At 42.3% G+C, this 17,483-nt stretch overlaps 1 protein-coding gene across 1 annotated transcript in view; it reads left to right on the forward strand.

Moving 5' to 3' along the window:
* The window catches only part of EYA2 (EYA transcriptional coactivator and phosphatase 2), a 99,824-nt gene that overhangs the window by 77,158 nt on the left and 5,183 nt on the right, over positions 1-17,483 (forward strand). The window contains exons 10-13 of the mRNA XM_086622701.1: positions 7,436-7,525; positions 13,673-13,731; positions 15,968-16,128; positions 16,876-16,990. Coding sequence (XP_086478827.1) covers positions 7,436-7,525; positions 13,673-13,731; positions 15,968-16,128; positions 16,876-16,990 — 425 coding nt within the window. The remainder of the gene's footprint in view (positions 1-7,435; positions 7,526-13,672; positions 13,732-15,967; positions 16,129-16,875; positions 16,991-17,483) is intronic.

Consider the following 17,483-nt stretch of genomic DNA (forward strand, 5'->3'; position numbering starts at 1 on the left):
TGTGTTGAGGAGAAAGGAATGAAGATGTATTTGGTTTAAATTCCACTCCCTCTTTTGACATTTGTACCCTGTATTGTAAAAAGAAATTATTTGTAGCTTTTTAGTCATGAACCTTTTGTATTACTAAATAAAATAATTGCCGTTTGTTCTCAAGCATCATGGCCCAGCTTTTAACCTGTGTGTAAGTACAGTATTCCCACAGGACTGGAATCCATTTCAGAACTCATGGATTCAGACACTGAATAAGTTAGTGTAGTCATTACTGCTTGTCCCTAATCATAGTTCATTTAGAGAGGGAGAAGAACCTTTTCAACTTCTGTGTGCTCTTGAATGTGAGGATTTAATGACTGACCTGCCTATTTGCTTACTGGAATAATTTTTAAGGTGTAATCTCCAACCATTTCTGAACTGATACATGCCAGTAAAAAGAGGGTCCTTAGTAAATAAGCAATACTTTGGAAGTACCTCTCAAGCCACAGTGAGGGTGAATATGAAAAGGTATCTGATGAAAAGGGATTAACTCTATCATGGACTTTTCACAAGGTCACACTGCGATGACTGTAGACATTATTCATTTAAAGTTGGTAGGTTGTCTAAAAAACCTGGATATATCAATGTTTAGGTAAAACAGTAAGTCTTGATTTTGCGGGGGGGGAAAGTTTAGAGCCTGAAAAGCTGAGTGAGAATGATTCTATTTGAAAAAGGACAATTCTTTTTTAAAAAGTCTGAAGCGTAGTTGCTTAAGTCACTTCTGAAAATTAATTTCAGCTCCTGAGCTACTTTCATTACTTAGGACAACTTTTCTCACAAATGCCCACTCTCACTTGTAAAGCTCTGAGAAACTAGATCTAGCTGTAGTCTGAGTCTACTAAAAGATAAAATTGTAAGCTAAGCTACTTAAGTGTAGTAAAAGAGCTAAATGTGTTCTCTTCCTCAAAGAGACGTGGACTTACTTGAACTAGAACTGATGCACATGCTTGATTTCCCATTATTATTGGAAAACCTTGTTCATTTCTCAAATTCTGATCAAGGTATAAAGTGTTACAACCAATGGATGGTTATTCTCACAGACTCTTTTTGTTCAAATATGCGGCCCAGGCATTTGTATCCTTGCTTTTTTTATTATTATTTTTATACTACAACTAAAGCTGGTCCATTTTCCAGGAGTTTCCAAGTAATTAAACCCAATTAAAACTATTAAATTCTTTCTTTTGGTGACAACTTCATTATTAACAGCTAACCACAAGGAGGAGATTTAACTTAGAAAGCCCTTGATTGTATACTAATCCGTCTCTCACCTCTGGCTGACACCTGTGGCAGATAAACCCTATAGAATAGGAGTCTGATGAATACTCTTAATTAATACTTTCTTCCTTGTAGAAAAGTAATTATTTGCTCATGGCATAAACAGGTATTTGGCAGGGATTTAAAGAGACTGATTAATTTTAAATACTAGGGCTTTATTTTGTGTTTTTTTTTTTTAAATGCGGGGGAGGGGGGAGGTCTGAGTCTAAGATCCACGCTCAGAATGACTTTGTCCTAACATTTTGAATGTCGGGTTAATTGGCACATTGCTAAATACAAGCAGAGTCAGACAACAAGCTGATTTGTTATCAGTCTCAAAGGAGCCAGCTTTGCCCCTTGCTAATGGCCTGCAAGTCTGAACAGGGTACCTGTAAGACAGAGGCTTGGAATGGGCTTTGGAGCCAGGATTGGAGGCGAGAGTGACTTACACTTGAGAGATTGCCAGAGATAAATCTGCTTCTCTCTTCCTTTCAAAATTACAGTGTAAAGAGGGGAGAGCTGGCGGTGGACATCCAGACAACTGGATTAGTAGTAGCTGCAGGTGTTAACAAATACATGTCTTTTTAATGCATACTCTAGGGCAAGTATAAGCAATTTATGAAAAATCAATCTCAGTGTTTCAGGAGAGCAGTGGTAAGAAGGTTTTAGTGCAGAGCCATTTGGGAGGATGCTGACAGTGCAGTTTGAAGTGTGGCTGCAATGCTCATGGGCTTTTGTGTAGGCAGTGCCATTACCTTTAGTAGTGAAGATATGGCAGTGCAGGGTTCTGTGTAGGTTAACTCCTGAAAAAGGGTCTAGGGACCCACATAGTGCATGCTGTGATGGACTTTCGGCTATTTGTACCCACATTCGGTAGCTTAAAGCTAATTTGAGTATGCCTACGTGTTCTGCATTCCCTTTGCTTTGCTAAAATGCAGAGACTAGTTGGAGTTTCACAGGGAGTGGGCAGACCCAACTTCCCCTTTTAACCTGCCGCTGTAATAGGGAGATTTGTTCTTTACTCACCTCCAGTTTTTGTGGAAATCAGCTTTAAGCAAAGACAGACTGAAGGCTGTTCAACAAGCTCCTTTTAGCTGTCTTCTGTCATCCTATTACTCAAAATGAGGGGACAAAATGAAAACAGAAACAGAAATTCATTTTAGGCAAGGCGTTACTAGCTTGGAGGACATAACTGAACCCAAACTGTAATTCTAAAATGCAGTTCACTTCAAATGTACAGAAGCAGTTCAAGGATTAGGAACAGTGCTTGCAACTAGCCAACATACAAGCAGCATTCAGAGCAAATGTGTCAGCTCACGCCATTGCGATATGGAAGAAAACAATCCCCTTGGTGAATGGACGCAGCAATTTGAGTTGTCTTCCTCTGCAGCACATTCCCCAGGCTTCTGTTGCCCATTTTTTTTCTGCTAGTAGGACTATCTGCTGAACAGGCAGCAAAATTACCCCAAAACAAGCAGATGTGGAGCTGGGAGTAGGCAGTGTCTCACTTACAGTGGAAATTATCTTGCTCACAAGGTGTGGCTGTTGTCAGCAGTAGGCAATAGCCCATCAGTCCTTAGCTGAAAATCACAGCTGTGACAGAAACATCAGAGAGACATGGCCAAAGATGCTCTTTAGGGCAAACATTTTTGATCCAAAATATTAAAAAAGGGCTTATCTTACTCTTTGTATGTTTTGATCCTTTGTTGTTTATGAAAGAGTAGTAGGGAATAGACACTTTTTACCTCTCAGTTTGCTCAAGATGTGCACTAAGCAGAAATGGGCAGCTGTGAAACTACTACTCCTAGTCTTTAAAAGTGGGAGGGAAGGGTGTGTTGAGGAGGGGAGAATATCAATCTCTTTGAGAAATAATACTTCAGAATGGCCGCTGGTCCCCTGGTGCTTCTTTCCCCCAGCTGATGGGAAGAGGCCTGTTAAAGCTGTGTGTTGGAGGGTCGGGAGTGCCTGGTCTGTCATGTCTGAGCACCGGAGGTTAGCACTATAAGTAATTTGTGGAGCTGTTTAATTATGACCCTGAAGGAAGCTCCAACAACAGTGCATGGCAGAGGTGAGGCATACAGGGATACACTGTGGTGCTGGAGGTTTTATTTACAAAAGGAGTTTATTGCCTGTTTTGTATCCCTGCCCCTCATTGTCCTTGTTTGTGAAAGCATGACTGGTAGATTAGCAGAAGGGTAGAACTTCGCTCTTCTAAGGTTACTAAACAAGCGCTCAGGGTTGGATTTTTTGATTAATCTGTTTTCACTGTAAAAAGTGGTTCCTGGAGGAGATTTGGTTTCAAGCTGTCTGTGGTCCATTCTTCCTTGAGCTTCATGTGCATCAGAAAACATTGGCTATATCTGTTATCCAGAAGGCTTATTCCCAGGGCTCCAGGGTGCGCTCTTCCTATGGAAGGACGTATTAGCAGGGATCATTGGTATGAGTGGGGCAACTTTACGTTGCTCTGCTAAACTCACACTAGGCTGGTGTCAACATTAGCAGCCCACCAGGGCATCCCCTGCAGCATAGAGATATCCTTTAGTGGTACAGGATATCTGTGCCTGGGAAGAGCCCTCCATCAACGTCTCCAGATAATCTGAAAGAGAATTGTGAAATTTATTTACACACTGGACAGAGAATTTGCACAACGCCAACACATGGATTGATATATCTATCTCATTTTGATGCTTTCCCGTCAGTCTGTTTTTCCTGTTTATTCATACTTGAATGGAAAGCTGTAGTGGTTGTGTCTTTCCTCTGTGTGGGTACAACCCCTAGCACAGTGAGGTTCAAGTCTGGGACTAGTGCTTCTAGATGCTACAGTAATGTAAATAAATAACTGCCATTGGAACACTGGCCTAGTGCCTCTAGACACCTATATCATACTGGGAGTGCTGATTTGCCTTTTAACTTTATCAGCCTCTTTAAGACTTGGAAGCATGCCTTGATACAGAGGAAATGTCCATACTGTGAAAGCAGTAATGCCAAATCATTTCCCCAAACGACTTCCCCTCTGGGTGGTAAAGTGCATTTTTCAGTTTTATTTTCATTCCATCATATTCTCTGTCTCAAGAGAAAGATTTTTTTTTTCCTTTCATCTAGAGTTTAATTTCCATATTGTTTAGTTTAAGAGAAGGTAACTTCATACACAGTGGAAATGTTTCCTACTCCCCATTAGTGATTAATACCAATAAAGCTAAAGACAAAACTTAGAGGATAAATGACAGGTACCAACCAATGAGATTTCCTGAAAGAGTTTTAAAGGCTAATGATCCTTGAAATGTATAAAAATAAATTGCTTCATTAAAAACTATTTTACAAAATAATTTCTTCCTAGCAACATATTTTCTTCAAAACAGTTCCCCTGTGTAATTACACCTGGGTAGTAAAATCTGACTCAGTGCTGTTCACATGGGGCCACAGTCAGATGCCCTGATTACACCTGTGTCCTTGTGCCTTGTCAGGGGAGCAGGTTTGGGGCTTAAAATTAGAGACATGTTTAAGGCAAGTCTGTTGAAGTTTACGTTTTGCCCAGAGGAGAAAGTGTGCCCTTCTTTCTGGGACAGCAGCAAGCACGTTTAAACATGAGTGACAGAGCTTTTCTTTAGATGGGCACAGTGCTTGTGAGTCACACACATGGCTGAAACCACAGCCATTCTGCTCTAATTAAAGAGAACTACACCAAGAATGCGTAATAATTAGGTTAGTGTGTAATACACCATCCATGTCAACAGCATCTGCTGCAAAGGTTGATTGAAATGTACTCGTCCTCCAAACATAGTACTCCCTGTTAGAGCTTCTCAACTAATTCATTACTGTCCTGTCATAGAATAACATGACTCCACAGAAATCTGCAGAAAATTAGAGCAAAGACTACATATAAATCTGCCCTGCTTTAGCATGGCTTGTAACTTCAGTGGAGGAAAACCACCCACATAAACATAAATATGAGAGATGCCTGTCCTAATGAAGATGGATTACAAATAAAAGCCTGTTGTGGGAATGCTTTTTTTTTTTTCCATGTTGTCTGTTGTTGTTTAGTTTGAACAGGCACAATGCTTTAGAGCTATGAGTGTTTATCAAATTAACCACAGATTGTTTTTGCTTATGTTTTTGAAGTATTTAATGAATAAGAAAATGTTCTCCTGTCGACCTTGTTTGCATCAGTGCCTTTCTGTGCTTTTGCTGTGGGTTTAGGAACAAGGTCAGTTGTTTGGGGGCAGGAGGAGTGGTCGACTTTCTGCATGAGAGACAGAAAAGTGAGTGAAACATTTAATATTGCAGTGCATCAGGATGGGTACAGCAGGTCACTCGATGGTGTTTCAGAGTAACAGATCTGCAGAGGCTGTATCCCGTGACTATTGGGCAGCTTTGAAACAGTAAACTGAGAGCTGTAGGAGCCCTGTGGCTGCCATCCCATCCAAGAGACAGCTTGGAGAAGAAGCAGATCTGCTGTGCACATGCAGTCAGCTGTTAACGTAGCCCTCGAAGCCAGAAGGAAAGGGAAATGGCCCAGCCAAAAGCATCAGTTGTTTCTGCCACAGTCTGAGTGGCTTCTCTGGCCAAGCAGAGCCAGCCCCGTCAGCTTGGGCTGATTTAAGCTTGTGCCTGCTGACTTCGCGAGAAGATGAAGCGACAGCTCTCTCACAGGCAGTTGTGGCATCTCAGCTTGGTAGCAAGGGGCAGGGAAAAACACTAGTTTTCTAAAACAAATCAACTAAACTCATGAAAGTAGAGCTGCAGGTAGAGTAGCCCTTCTCCAGGGGAATTTACTTAAGGTTTTGCCACTGATGTTGGTAGAAGCATGATCTGGAGGTGAGAAAGTTCCTATGTGCTTAAGAACGTGTAGAAGCTGTTTTAGAGCTGCTGGCATGTGCATTTTCACATTCTCTTAATCCTTAAAAAAGTGTGTTTTAAAAATGCTGCAGGCAGCTAGAGCTTCTGCATCATGTCCTTCTCTTTTAGGGTGCAGTTTAGGACCCTCGGGGAGAGGCCGAGTTGGGCCCACACCCAGTTCAGGCAGGGGGCTGCTGATGCAAGAAAACGGCAGAACGAGCAAACCATCACAGTCAGCCAGCCCATGCAGACAGGAGCATCAGGTGCATGTCACCATTTCTAACACTGGCTAGACTGACAAGTGAACCCATCCAGCATTTTAATGTGCCGTGTCTTGTTTTGGTTTGTCTTTTTTAAAAAAAAAAAAAAATCAAAGTAGTTTTTTGGGTGTAACTGCTGTTACAGCTACAGTTCTGTTTCTGCAAGCATGCTTTATACTGCTACAGAGCACACTCTGTCCTGAGCAGGAATAGTCATACTTGGACAAGCATTTTATCGTGCTGTAATTGGGTTTGCATGGTAGGATGGGATTGTTTTAACTCGGCTGATGCTATTAAATAAGTAGGCAGCCTCAGTGGGGATGGCAGAGCTTAGCAGTAGTGTGGCTGCTTTTGCATCTCCTGCCCAGGTGTACATGTGCTGCCAAGGACACTAGATGGTGTATCACACGCGGGGCTCTGATGTGGGAACAACACATCTGCCCTTCTGTCCTGTTCCGTGCTCATCACCTGAGTTAGCGTGGCAATAAAGGCCTAAGCCAAGTGTTCTGAGACACATGGACCGCACCCTTTAGAGAAAGAGACTCAATTTGTGTTTGAGCTCCTGGGTTCTGTTTTCAGATTTTGCTCACCAAGCTGCTGTTTGACAATAAAAGAAAATAGTGCTGACCTTCTGTGGCTGGTTTGAAGGACTAAGTCAGGAAAGGATCACCCTCTGTGTGCTCCGTTGCTTGTAACTATCCCCTAACCATTCACTAATTACACTATTGGAAATCAGTTCTTGGTCTAACCTACTGAAGCAGGTCTTAGATAATCTCAGGTGTTTCAAGGTTCCTGTTACATCATCTGAAGTGTGTGGGCTATTATTGGTAAAGGCGAGCCATAGACATCCTTCAAAGAATAGAATTTGATTATTTAGGAGTGCAAAAGAAAGGATGGGAAAAATCATCTTAAGATATACTTGGGAAATAAAATTACTTTAATGAACATATCTTCAGAAACAGGCATCCTGTGTTTCCTCTAAGATCTCCCACCCCTCCCTCGGAAAAAAAAAAAAAAGGAAAAGTGAGTGGAAAACACTGATTTTTCCCTAACAGGACACTACAACGTCTGTGCGGATAGGTCTTATGATGGAAGAAATGATCTTCAACCTTGCAGATACGCATCTGTTCTTTAATGACCTGGAGGTATGTAGCTGCTTACTTTATTTAACATCTCTCTCTATAATTATTTACATCTGGGCTACAAACTTGTTTTTCTGGCCAAGAAACTTTCATTTTTGACCCCAAAGATATAGGCCTTAGATGGCTTATTGGAAGCATACTTTACTGTGTCCCTTTGACATCTTCATTCTGTTAAGGAATTTTTTTGTAAATACACAGTAACAATGATGGCTTTTGGCAGTTTACTAAATCTAATAATGAGGACATTGCTGCTGCTTCTCCTGAAATTTGCTGTTTAATAATTTTATTAAGCTAAATTAGCATAGATCCTATGGGACAGGTAGCAATTAACTAAGAGCCAATGCAGAGGTTTTCAAAATGGTCTCTGTTTGCACACACAGAGCGGGAGGTCTGCTCAAGCTCAGGCACACTGCAGGATGAAACCATGGGAGTTTCAACATAAAAAACTATGAGGAAGAACCCTTCCTGTTTGTGGCATGGTTAGATATGACTATGCTTTATACAAAACGAAAATCCTTTTGAATGTACGGTAAAATTCAAGCAAAGCAATGCTAGCAGAATTCTGTCACCAGCTGAGAAACAGCTGTACAGCACTGATGAAAATTTGTTTGCATTTGCAATCAGTAGAAGTAGCCTGAATGAGTCACATACACAGTGAATATGATGGGCTTTGTGCTGTGGGCACCTTGGAGTCAGAATACTGCTTGGAGGTGTTTGGAGAAAAAAAATCTGGCATCCCTGGACAGAGTTTTTCTTCACTTTAAAAAGGAAGAATTTGTTTCTGTGCCACATGAAATGAGAGAACTTTTCTGTGCCCAATGAGTTCTGCGAGAACTTCTGGTTCCTTCACTGCTTAGCTGCATTGTGGTCTTCCACATTACAGGAGGTACATCTTTTCCTCCCACCTGTCTCCTTACAATCTGAGGTTTCACTTGCTGAGAATTTTCATTTCCTTTCAAAGACAAGTAGTGGGTAGCACTTGAACTGACAGATTTTTCCTCTTTCAGTTTTTTTCAAAGAGGCAGTTGGTGATGAGGGTTTGAAAAGCACAAAGTGAAAAAAATCTTTCTCTTAGGGGGGAAAAAGAAAAAGACAGCTGCTGTTTGGGAGTCCAAAGCACTATATAAGTAGTGGTAATATTTAATACACAACCAGCATGTTCCACCCATCAGATCTCAACATGTGATACAACAAAGCTCCATGTCCTGCACAAAGGACACCCTCCAGAAACCCTCTGCCTATCTAGACTTTTGCAAGAATATAAGTTGGCGAATCATTTAAAACAAGTTTTCTTCTTGCTTCACTTACCACTCTAAAACATGAAATGCAGGAGCAAATTGTCTGGCATCAGTCAAATTCCTCACATTTATCAGTCAGTAACAGCTTTGGCTGCTAGAAGCAGAGTCCTTAGGTTGGTTAGCACTGCATCTCCAAATAGAAATCAAAACTTCTGCAAAATACTAGGGCTCTAGCTCCAACACAGGAAGCGAGTCAGGTGCTACAGGACACATCTGTTCAGCAAATTACTAAGGGACGTTGTTGCTAAGAAGTTTGGGCTACAATGATGATAAATAAAAACATTTATGTTACTAGTTCTGTTTTGTTGCTGTAAAGCAACCAAGAAACAATTTTTGCGCATTTCCTAGGTTACCTTATCAGCGTACCTGCTTTTATTAAAAAATTGAGAAAAACAAAGTTGGCAGCTGAATGAGTGAATCAATACAGCCTTAATGGACTTGCCAGAGGGTGTAAAGGGACATAGACCTAAAGGTGAGAACAACTTGCTGCTGGACCTGGATGGCTCAAAACTGTGAAAAACATTAAAAACTTTCAAAAACAAGTAGTGTTCCAGCTAGTCAGAGCAGAAAAAAGCAAAGAGACAGCAGCATTGTGAGACAATTTATCTCAGGTCCAGCACTAAGATAAAAACACTAGAAGAAGTTCTAAGTGATGATGCATGGCCCAGGCAGCTGGAAAGAAAAAGAGTTTATTTTACTGAAAATTTTAAGTTTTCCCTTTTCACATGTGCTTGATAAGTGAAACAAACCAAAGTTTTTTTCAAACTGTCATGTTTGAAAAAACAAACCCCAGCTGGCAACTAAGCCCCACACAGCCACACGCTCACTCCTCCCCAGTGAGATGGGAAAGAGAATTGGAAGGGTAAAAGTGAGAAAACTCATGGGTTGAGATAAAGACAGTTTAATAGGTAAAGGAAAAGCCAAGCACACAGCAAAGCAAAACAAGGAATTCATTCACTGCTTCCCATCAGCAGGTGGGTGTTCAGCCATGGTCAGCAGGGCTTCATCCCGCATAACGGTTACTTGGGAAGACAAAATGCCATCACTCTGAACATCCCCTCCTTCCTTCTTGTTCCCTCTGCTTTATATGCTGAGCGTGATGTCATATGGTGTGGAATATCCCTTTGGTCAGTTGGGGTCCCCTGTCCCATCTGTGTCCCCTCCCAAGAGGCCTTGATTCTGTGTGAGCACTGCTCAGCAATAACTGAAACGTCCCTGTATTATCAGCACTGTTTTCAGCACAAATCCGAAACACAGTCTTACACTAGGTACTACGAAGAAAATGAACTCTATTCCAGCCAAAATCAGGACATAAACCAAAACCAAACTAAGGTGGTTTGGTTTTAGCTGAGGCTCTTCAAAGAAAAGAAATGAGAGATGAAGGGGAATTCAAGAGAAGTTAATGTTCTTTACAAAGTTTCACTTTCCAAAAAAAAAGCAATTTCATTTTGGAAGAATTTGCAACAACAAAGTCAATTCATCTCTGTTAGTTAATCACCCTACTCCTTCATTTAAGATGATAAATAAGAGTTAGGTTTGAGTATTCACAAGGTGATAATTAAGGATCATATATCACCGAGTGTTAGGCTTAAAATTGCAGTGAATAATGTTCTTAAAAAAAGAAATCGATAAAAAACAAGCACAGAAGCTGATTCAATTCTAGGCCAACAGACATTACCATATACATTAGCACCATCATGTGGTGTAACACTGGCCTGTACAAGACAAAATAAGCTAAAACCACACAGGGATGAAACCATTTCTGACCATCTTCTGTGTCGGGGCAGAATGAAAGAAGCTGTAACTGAGAAAGCAGTAGGATAGTCGCTCCATTCGAGACCAAAGCAAGAGTACTCTTACTAGGTAATGCTAAATATAACAAAACTTTTCTCTGGCACAAATCTGTAGCCAAGTTCAGGCATTTTGGGGACCTAGCAGTCTGAACAATCAGAGCAAGGCTGGCCTTGGTCCTAACAGGTGAAGGCAAGGGGAGAGGTGGAGGAAACGTCACCCGTCCTCACCAGAGAGGCAGGTTGGACAAGGAAATCAGTTATTACCTTGGTTTAGCACAGGGGAATGGTTTGTTTTGCTGGCTGCAGTTTGCAGTGCTGTGCAGAGCAGAAGGTGCTGCCAGGGTGTAAAGCACTTTTGAAGCGTTCCTAGGAAGTGCCTGATGAGGATGAAACATTTGTCCCTAGATACAGCAAGCTTTGTAGAGCTCTTCACTAGCATTCACCTTAGTCTGGTGAGGATGCGACTTCACCTCATAGCCAAAAACTGACTTCAAAGCCTGAGTGAGGAGCCTGAACTGGAATACTCCCTTTTTTCTATCAAAAAATGATTTTGAGACTGTTGTTAGCCAAGGCTTTATGTATTTTCAGAGTTTACCTGGAAGGGATTCAGGCAACTGTTTCCTGAATGCATTGTCTGGATGGATATGCTCAGGAATGCGAATCTTGGATGTGTGAAAACGCAAACCAGCAGATCCATTCAGATAACTTGCTTCAACCCATCCTCTCTTAGTGCTGCAGGCCTGCTTTTCAGAGCCATCGCTGGAGGTTTTGCGTTCTGGGAACTGTTAGCCCCTCTCTTAATGAGGGATGCAAGCTTGACTGATCAATGAATCCACGACGCTTAAAAAAATCCCTTAATACAAATAGACAACCTGTGCGTTCGTAAGTTGTTTTCATATGTGCACAAGATATACCTTGAGAGTATTCGGAGGGAGCGTAAGTGGTAGCAGAAGGAGCGTCATCATGCGTCCTCAGGAACAGCTTGTATTTCACAAGGAGGCAGCAGAGGCTTTCTCCAAGCCTGCAGTACCATCTCAAAGCTGCCTTAGCCCAGGCTGGTTTACATGTGGGTACAAGGGTCTGGTCCCACCTGCAGTCAGGTTATATAGCACCGACTGACCTAGAGATATCACAACAGGAAAACAGTTCAGTGCCCAGAGTTGTGAGGGTTGACTAAGGTCTTACAAGTTTGACTTAGTTACAGGCTCTACGTGCCACACATCATATACCTCTGAGATCCCAGACTATCATTTTAAAAAGTCAGCAGATGTGAAAACTGGGTACATCCTCATTGCAGACTTCCATTCAAACGATCCGGACCTTCTTTTCACCAGCCCAGATATCCTGCCTTGATTCCCTGCTCACTAAGTTTTCAAGGAAGTTCTGCAAGAATGAAAAATTAGTCTTGTAACCAAGTAGTAAAACATGGTCCGCATTCTTGCATTAACCAGCTTCCCTGTGTTTCACCCAGTAACACGATAGGCTCAGCCGGCGGACTATGAGGTAGCGTCTCACCGAGTGTCATGGTATTTTATTAAGTTAGAAATGTGATAGCTACTGTTGTCACACTTCAGTGTACAGAACAATTCATTCACAAATGAGAAAAACAGATCCCTCCACAAATACCTTTCCTCTGACTTAATGCCCTGCATCATACAACTGAAGTGGAGTGGGCTGCATCAATATTATCCCAGCATGGCTCACAACAGCTATTGGGAGGGGGGCTGAAAAAATGATGAGGGTGGAGGAGAGAGAGAGAGGTGCCAGCAGAGATCTGCTATTCAGCTGCTTGGCTCCAACCGTGTAGAGAGATATACACCCAGCGATAGGTTGGAAGAGGACTGATGAGATGAGAACAAGATAAAATCATATGTCTTTTGAGAATTATCTAAATTGCTGCAGAAAATCTCATGATGCTGGACAAGAACTACCTGTGACATTTTGCTGCTGATAGAAAGTTCTGTTATTTGGGGATTTTTTCTCTTTTAGAAAGGGGCTAGTTTAAAGTAATTCATAAAGCTCATAATTGTGTAAGGAAGGTAAGACAAATTCTGTGGTTTACAGAATACTGACGTGGTGAAGAGTAGCTGTACCTTGGTTAGCTGCAGTTGTTCTGACTTCGGAGTCCTGTTGTACAAAGTGCTTTTACCTCTGTTGAAAAATCAACCAGAACAAAAGATATTCATCAGCTTGAAGGCTTCCTGTTTTGTTCTCCCTGCAAGGGTCATGGAGAAAGGAGACTTAAGGTGATGGGAGAAGCTTCCTGATTTTTCTCTTTCTGATCTTAATGCTAAGACTAGGAAAGAAACCAAAAAAATTACATTTCTCAAATTTTTGAGGCAGAGCCTTCCCCCATTCAAACAATGAAGAATTTTGAAAGATAAGATCTAGAGTACATATTTCATGCAGGCTGAGCTCCAAGTATATATTCTGGTTAAATTTCCTGTCCATAGATTTCTTCATTACTGACACACATTATTCCTTAACTCTGTCTGTGGTTGGGGCTATGAAAGGCTGCTGACTTCAGTGCTTGACCCAGCTTCCCTGCACATCAAAGGAAGCTCAGCCCGCTTAGAGCAAACTGGGAAAACGCCAGCAGGACAGGCATCTCTGGAAATCTCTTTGGGACAGATCGTCTCCCCTTGTAATTTTGTGGGCATACACCTCCTTTCCAAAGCAGTATTCACACAGGGGGAGAGGCTGCCAGATCTCTGCCTTATCACGCATACAGAGTTTAAAAAACACAGTTTTCCTGGCTAAAATACAAGCATCTCTCCCCTCCTGTCTGCATAGGAAGGAGTTTCACTTACTGTATTATTCAAAAGCTGTTGCACCCTTAGATAACAGCAGATCTCACACACGCTCTTTCCATTCATACTTTGTGCAAGTGCTATGTGATACTTGTTCCTAACAATTCACTGACTATGCCAGACAATACTAGCAATATCTAAGATTTTATCTCCTTAATACTACCTTTAAAGTAATTGTTCATTATATTATTTCAAAATTTTTTTCAAAGCATTTACTTACTGCTGTGGTTTTTTTCATACGTTTCTCAGGACTGTGATCAGATCCACATAGATGATGTATCGTCAGATGATAATGGTCAAGATCTAAGGTACGGGATCTCCAGGCTGGAAGCTGCAGGTCAGGTAGTCTCCAGCTGACTGCAAATAGCAGGGGGCTGGTCAGCAATGTAAAATAACATTCTCAGCCATGCACCCTCTCCCCTCCCTGGCTCCATGCTGTCTGCATTTATTAAGCACACAGAAGCAAAGAGTGCCCTTTTTCACATTAATATGCTCGTGCCTACTGTCAAGCCCTGACTATACTGAGCTTTGAACCACTCTGGGAATTGTACCTAAAATTAGATTGAACTCCAGTCAGACCACACTAGTTTCCAATATGATTTGGCCAGCCAGATGGCACAGGTGTGGCCACAACACTTCAAAACTGGATTAAAAGGTTTCCCACTGCCCAATCTGTGATGAATGGGCTTAGTAGTGAGGATTGTGGACCTTGCTGTGCCAGAGCCATGCCACTGGTAGAAACTTATACCAAACCAGCACCAAACATTGTTATTATCTGTGTAAGTTAGATCATCATGTACATAAAAACTACTTCTGTACATCTGCCTTTCCCAAAGTGTTGCCTGCAGAGTCATGGTAATTGGCACAAGAATGAAATGTGCAGAGCTCATGTGGAGCTTCATAATTTGTGTTTTTATGGCTGGTTGTTATGAGAAATTGGTGCAGAAACAGCACAGAGAACAGTGAAGTGTTTTAGGGAAAAGAGACTTCTGCAGAGAACACTTGAAAGATTTTTTGCTGTAACTGAAATGCTGGTTTGTGCTTTCCAATGCACTGAAATGGCACATGTGTATTTAGGTCCTCTGGCTCCAGTGGCCTGTAAGCAGGTGAGTCTGGATACTTTTCAGGCATTGAATAAAACATTAATTTGGGGTTTATCACAATCAGTGCACTTATTTTGACTGAACAAAAAAAATCCGTATGCTAACAGCATATCTTGAATCCTGTGAAAAGCCCCTGCCTGAATGATTTCAGTTGTTTCAGAAATACTTCTCAGCTGCTCATGGCTTGTCTGTGTGGGAAATGAAGCTGAGCTGACTGAAGTATGTTAAGCGTGTTAAGCTCCTATCTGGATGCTCTAATTCAGAAATGAAGTGGCGTCAGGGCTTTCTAGAAGGGGAAGTTACTGAGCAGTAAATCAGGATGTGAATGTACAAGCACTAGCTGCTCCCTCAGTCAGGTGGCAGAAGCACTACAAGCTGAGCTAACTTCAAGCTGCAGTTGAGAAGGGTAGGTCTGTGTCACCAAGCCTTCCTGTCCCTTTCCTTGCCCTGGTTCAAGCTGAGTTTGTCGAAATCCACCAAGTCTGTGACCTGATCCAGCCGACTGTGGCCCGCAAGCTGTGGCTGCCATCTTCCATCGCAGCTCAGTCTGAGATCTGCTCAGACCATGAAACCCATCCTGATGCTGTCATCGGGCAAACATTTTAAGAGAACATGAGCTGGTACTGCCTCTTTCCATGCTCTCCTCCCCCAAACCAGGGAGCTGATCCAGCTGAAAAGCAACCTCTTTTTTTTTTTTAAAGCTGTGTTATCTTTTAACTGGAACAGTTCCCTGATCTGATTCACCTCAGTGCTGAAGAAATGCTTGTGCTGGTACAAAGAAAGGGACATCAAGGAAGGCTGAAGACAGGAAGAAATGCCTGGTGGAAGGCTGGATTGCTTCCTTCAGCAAAACTACCTATTTAAGGTGTTTGTGGAACTGTCACTTGCACCCAATTCATTCTGGTAATTACTCTAGAATTGCTTTGAAATAGTAACTCAGTTTAAAAAAAAAAAACAGCACAACAACAAAAACTTTACATGTTACAGGCAGTTAAGGCTCCTTTAGTGAATTTCTTCTTAATTTTTTCCTCTTGATCTAATGTGTGTTCAGAGTCTTTTTATCAATGTAGCCCAAGAAGTCAGAAAGGTAACATCAGAATTTTCTCCTTTAGGATTTGAGTATTTCTGCAGTTACCTTAGCAGCCTGGATGAGAGGCAGGTGAGGAGTTTCAGTGATCTGAGGACAGTCAGATGTTCTGTAGTCCAGAGAACCTCAGAACTGCTAGGGAGTGCTAAGTAACCTGCATTGTATTTACAGTAAGAACAGTTTTTTAAATCTGTGCTAGTAACCGTGCTAGAGATGAACTCCAGCTCTGTACAGCATGTCCTGTGTATGTCTCTGCTGCCACTTGTCTCCACATTTCAATCATGTGCACTCCTTGCTGGCACTATATAGACTGTAACTATACTGACCTCTCCCCTTCCCTCCTCCCTTTCCCAGCACATATAACTTCTCCGCAGATGGCTTTCACAGTTCAACTGCCAGTGCAAATCTGTGTCTGGGCTCGGGCGTTCATGGGGGAGTTGACTGGATGAGGAAATTAGCATTCCGCTACCGTCGGGTGAAAGAGATGTACAACACCTACAAAAACAATGTAGGGGGTAAGTGTCTGTGGCCAGGCAACAAGCGTGCCTTTCATCTTCTCAAATACTTCTGACCCTGCTGGGGACATGCTACGGAGGAGGTGTGGATTGCGTTGAGATAAGAATACGTCATGCTGAGCCGAGCAAGTGTTTCAGCAGTCATCCTTAAATAAGGTTCTGTACAGGATTTGCAGGAGATAGATATGCTAAAAAATGTGGTTTAGTGGTTGGAGAAGGACTCAAGTCTGAGTGTAGGACTTGATTTTGTAATTTCTTTGGCAGGAAAGCAACTTTCTCCAATTTTCCAAAATGCTTAGTAAGCAAGCAAGCAAATGGTTCAAAACTAAATACAGGTTTTTCTCCATGTAGTGGCAATGGTGCATAGCTTCTCAGGAGAAACAAAACCATCCTGGCTTCAGGTGTCTCAGCTCAGGCCACCACCTGCTACACACAGCTCTCTTGTCCAAGAAAGGTGTTTTAACGTGGCCCCACAGCCTGCGAGTGACTGATGCCATTCTGCCAGAGAGGAAGGAAGCTGAGTGGCAGTAGCGTAGGAGTGTGCTGCAGTTGGGATTCACGTACCTCAAGGCAGAGCCTTGGAGTGACCCGGCAGTGGACAAAGGAAAGCAGGCTGCAGCAAGGCAGAGAGAAGGGCAGCAGGAGAGAGAGGGTTCAGAACACAGACAGGAGCCCTTTGGCATTCTCCCTACGAAGCCATGCAACTCCCTTTCCGTGCTTCTGCAAAGATGCTTTCCCTGCTTGCAGGTTTAATAGGAGCTCCTAAGAGGGAAACCTGGCTGCAGTTAAGAGCAGAACTCGAAGCGCTGACTGATCTCTGGCTCACACACGCTCTGAAGGCGCTGAATTTGATACATTCCCGGTAAGAACAGCTTAAAGAATTGCCTACAGGCTTGATTCAGGATCTCCTTTGCTTCCCCTTTTTCCCCCCTCTAAACAAACTGAGACACATTTCTAGGACTTGGCTGGCCAAACCTGTGGGAGGCCAGTCTGCACATGTTTGCTAGACTTGTATTATCACAGGTTGGAGTGAGCTTGATTTGATGAACTAAGGAAAAGAAAACCAGTCCTTTTTCTTGCCTTTCCTTGGCTACCTCATCTGTGGCACACTTTCCATGTGAATAGAATTACAGAAGAGTAGGAAAGGGAGAAAAGGGCTCTACTATCCCTGAACATGATCACTCAAAGAACCCAGCATGGACATTACTACATGGTGTTTAAATTCCCACAAAATAGATCCTGGCACACATGCAGTAAAGCTGCTGCTAGTTTGGTTTACATTTTTTTCATTCTACTAAGTTGATAAAAAGACATTACCAGTACTCACATTATCTGCCTCTAGTTACATAATCTCC

This window comes from Tauraco erythrolophus, chromosome 18, assembly GCF_009769465.1.
Source record: "Tauraco erythrolophus isolate bTauEry1 chromosome 18, bTauEry1.pri, whole genome shotgun sequence".
In the NCBI taxonomy this organism is placed as follows: Eukaryota; Metazoa; Chordata; class Aves; order Musophagiformes; family Musophagidae; genus Tauraco; species Tauraco erythrolophus.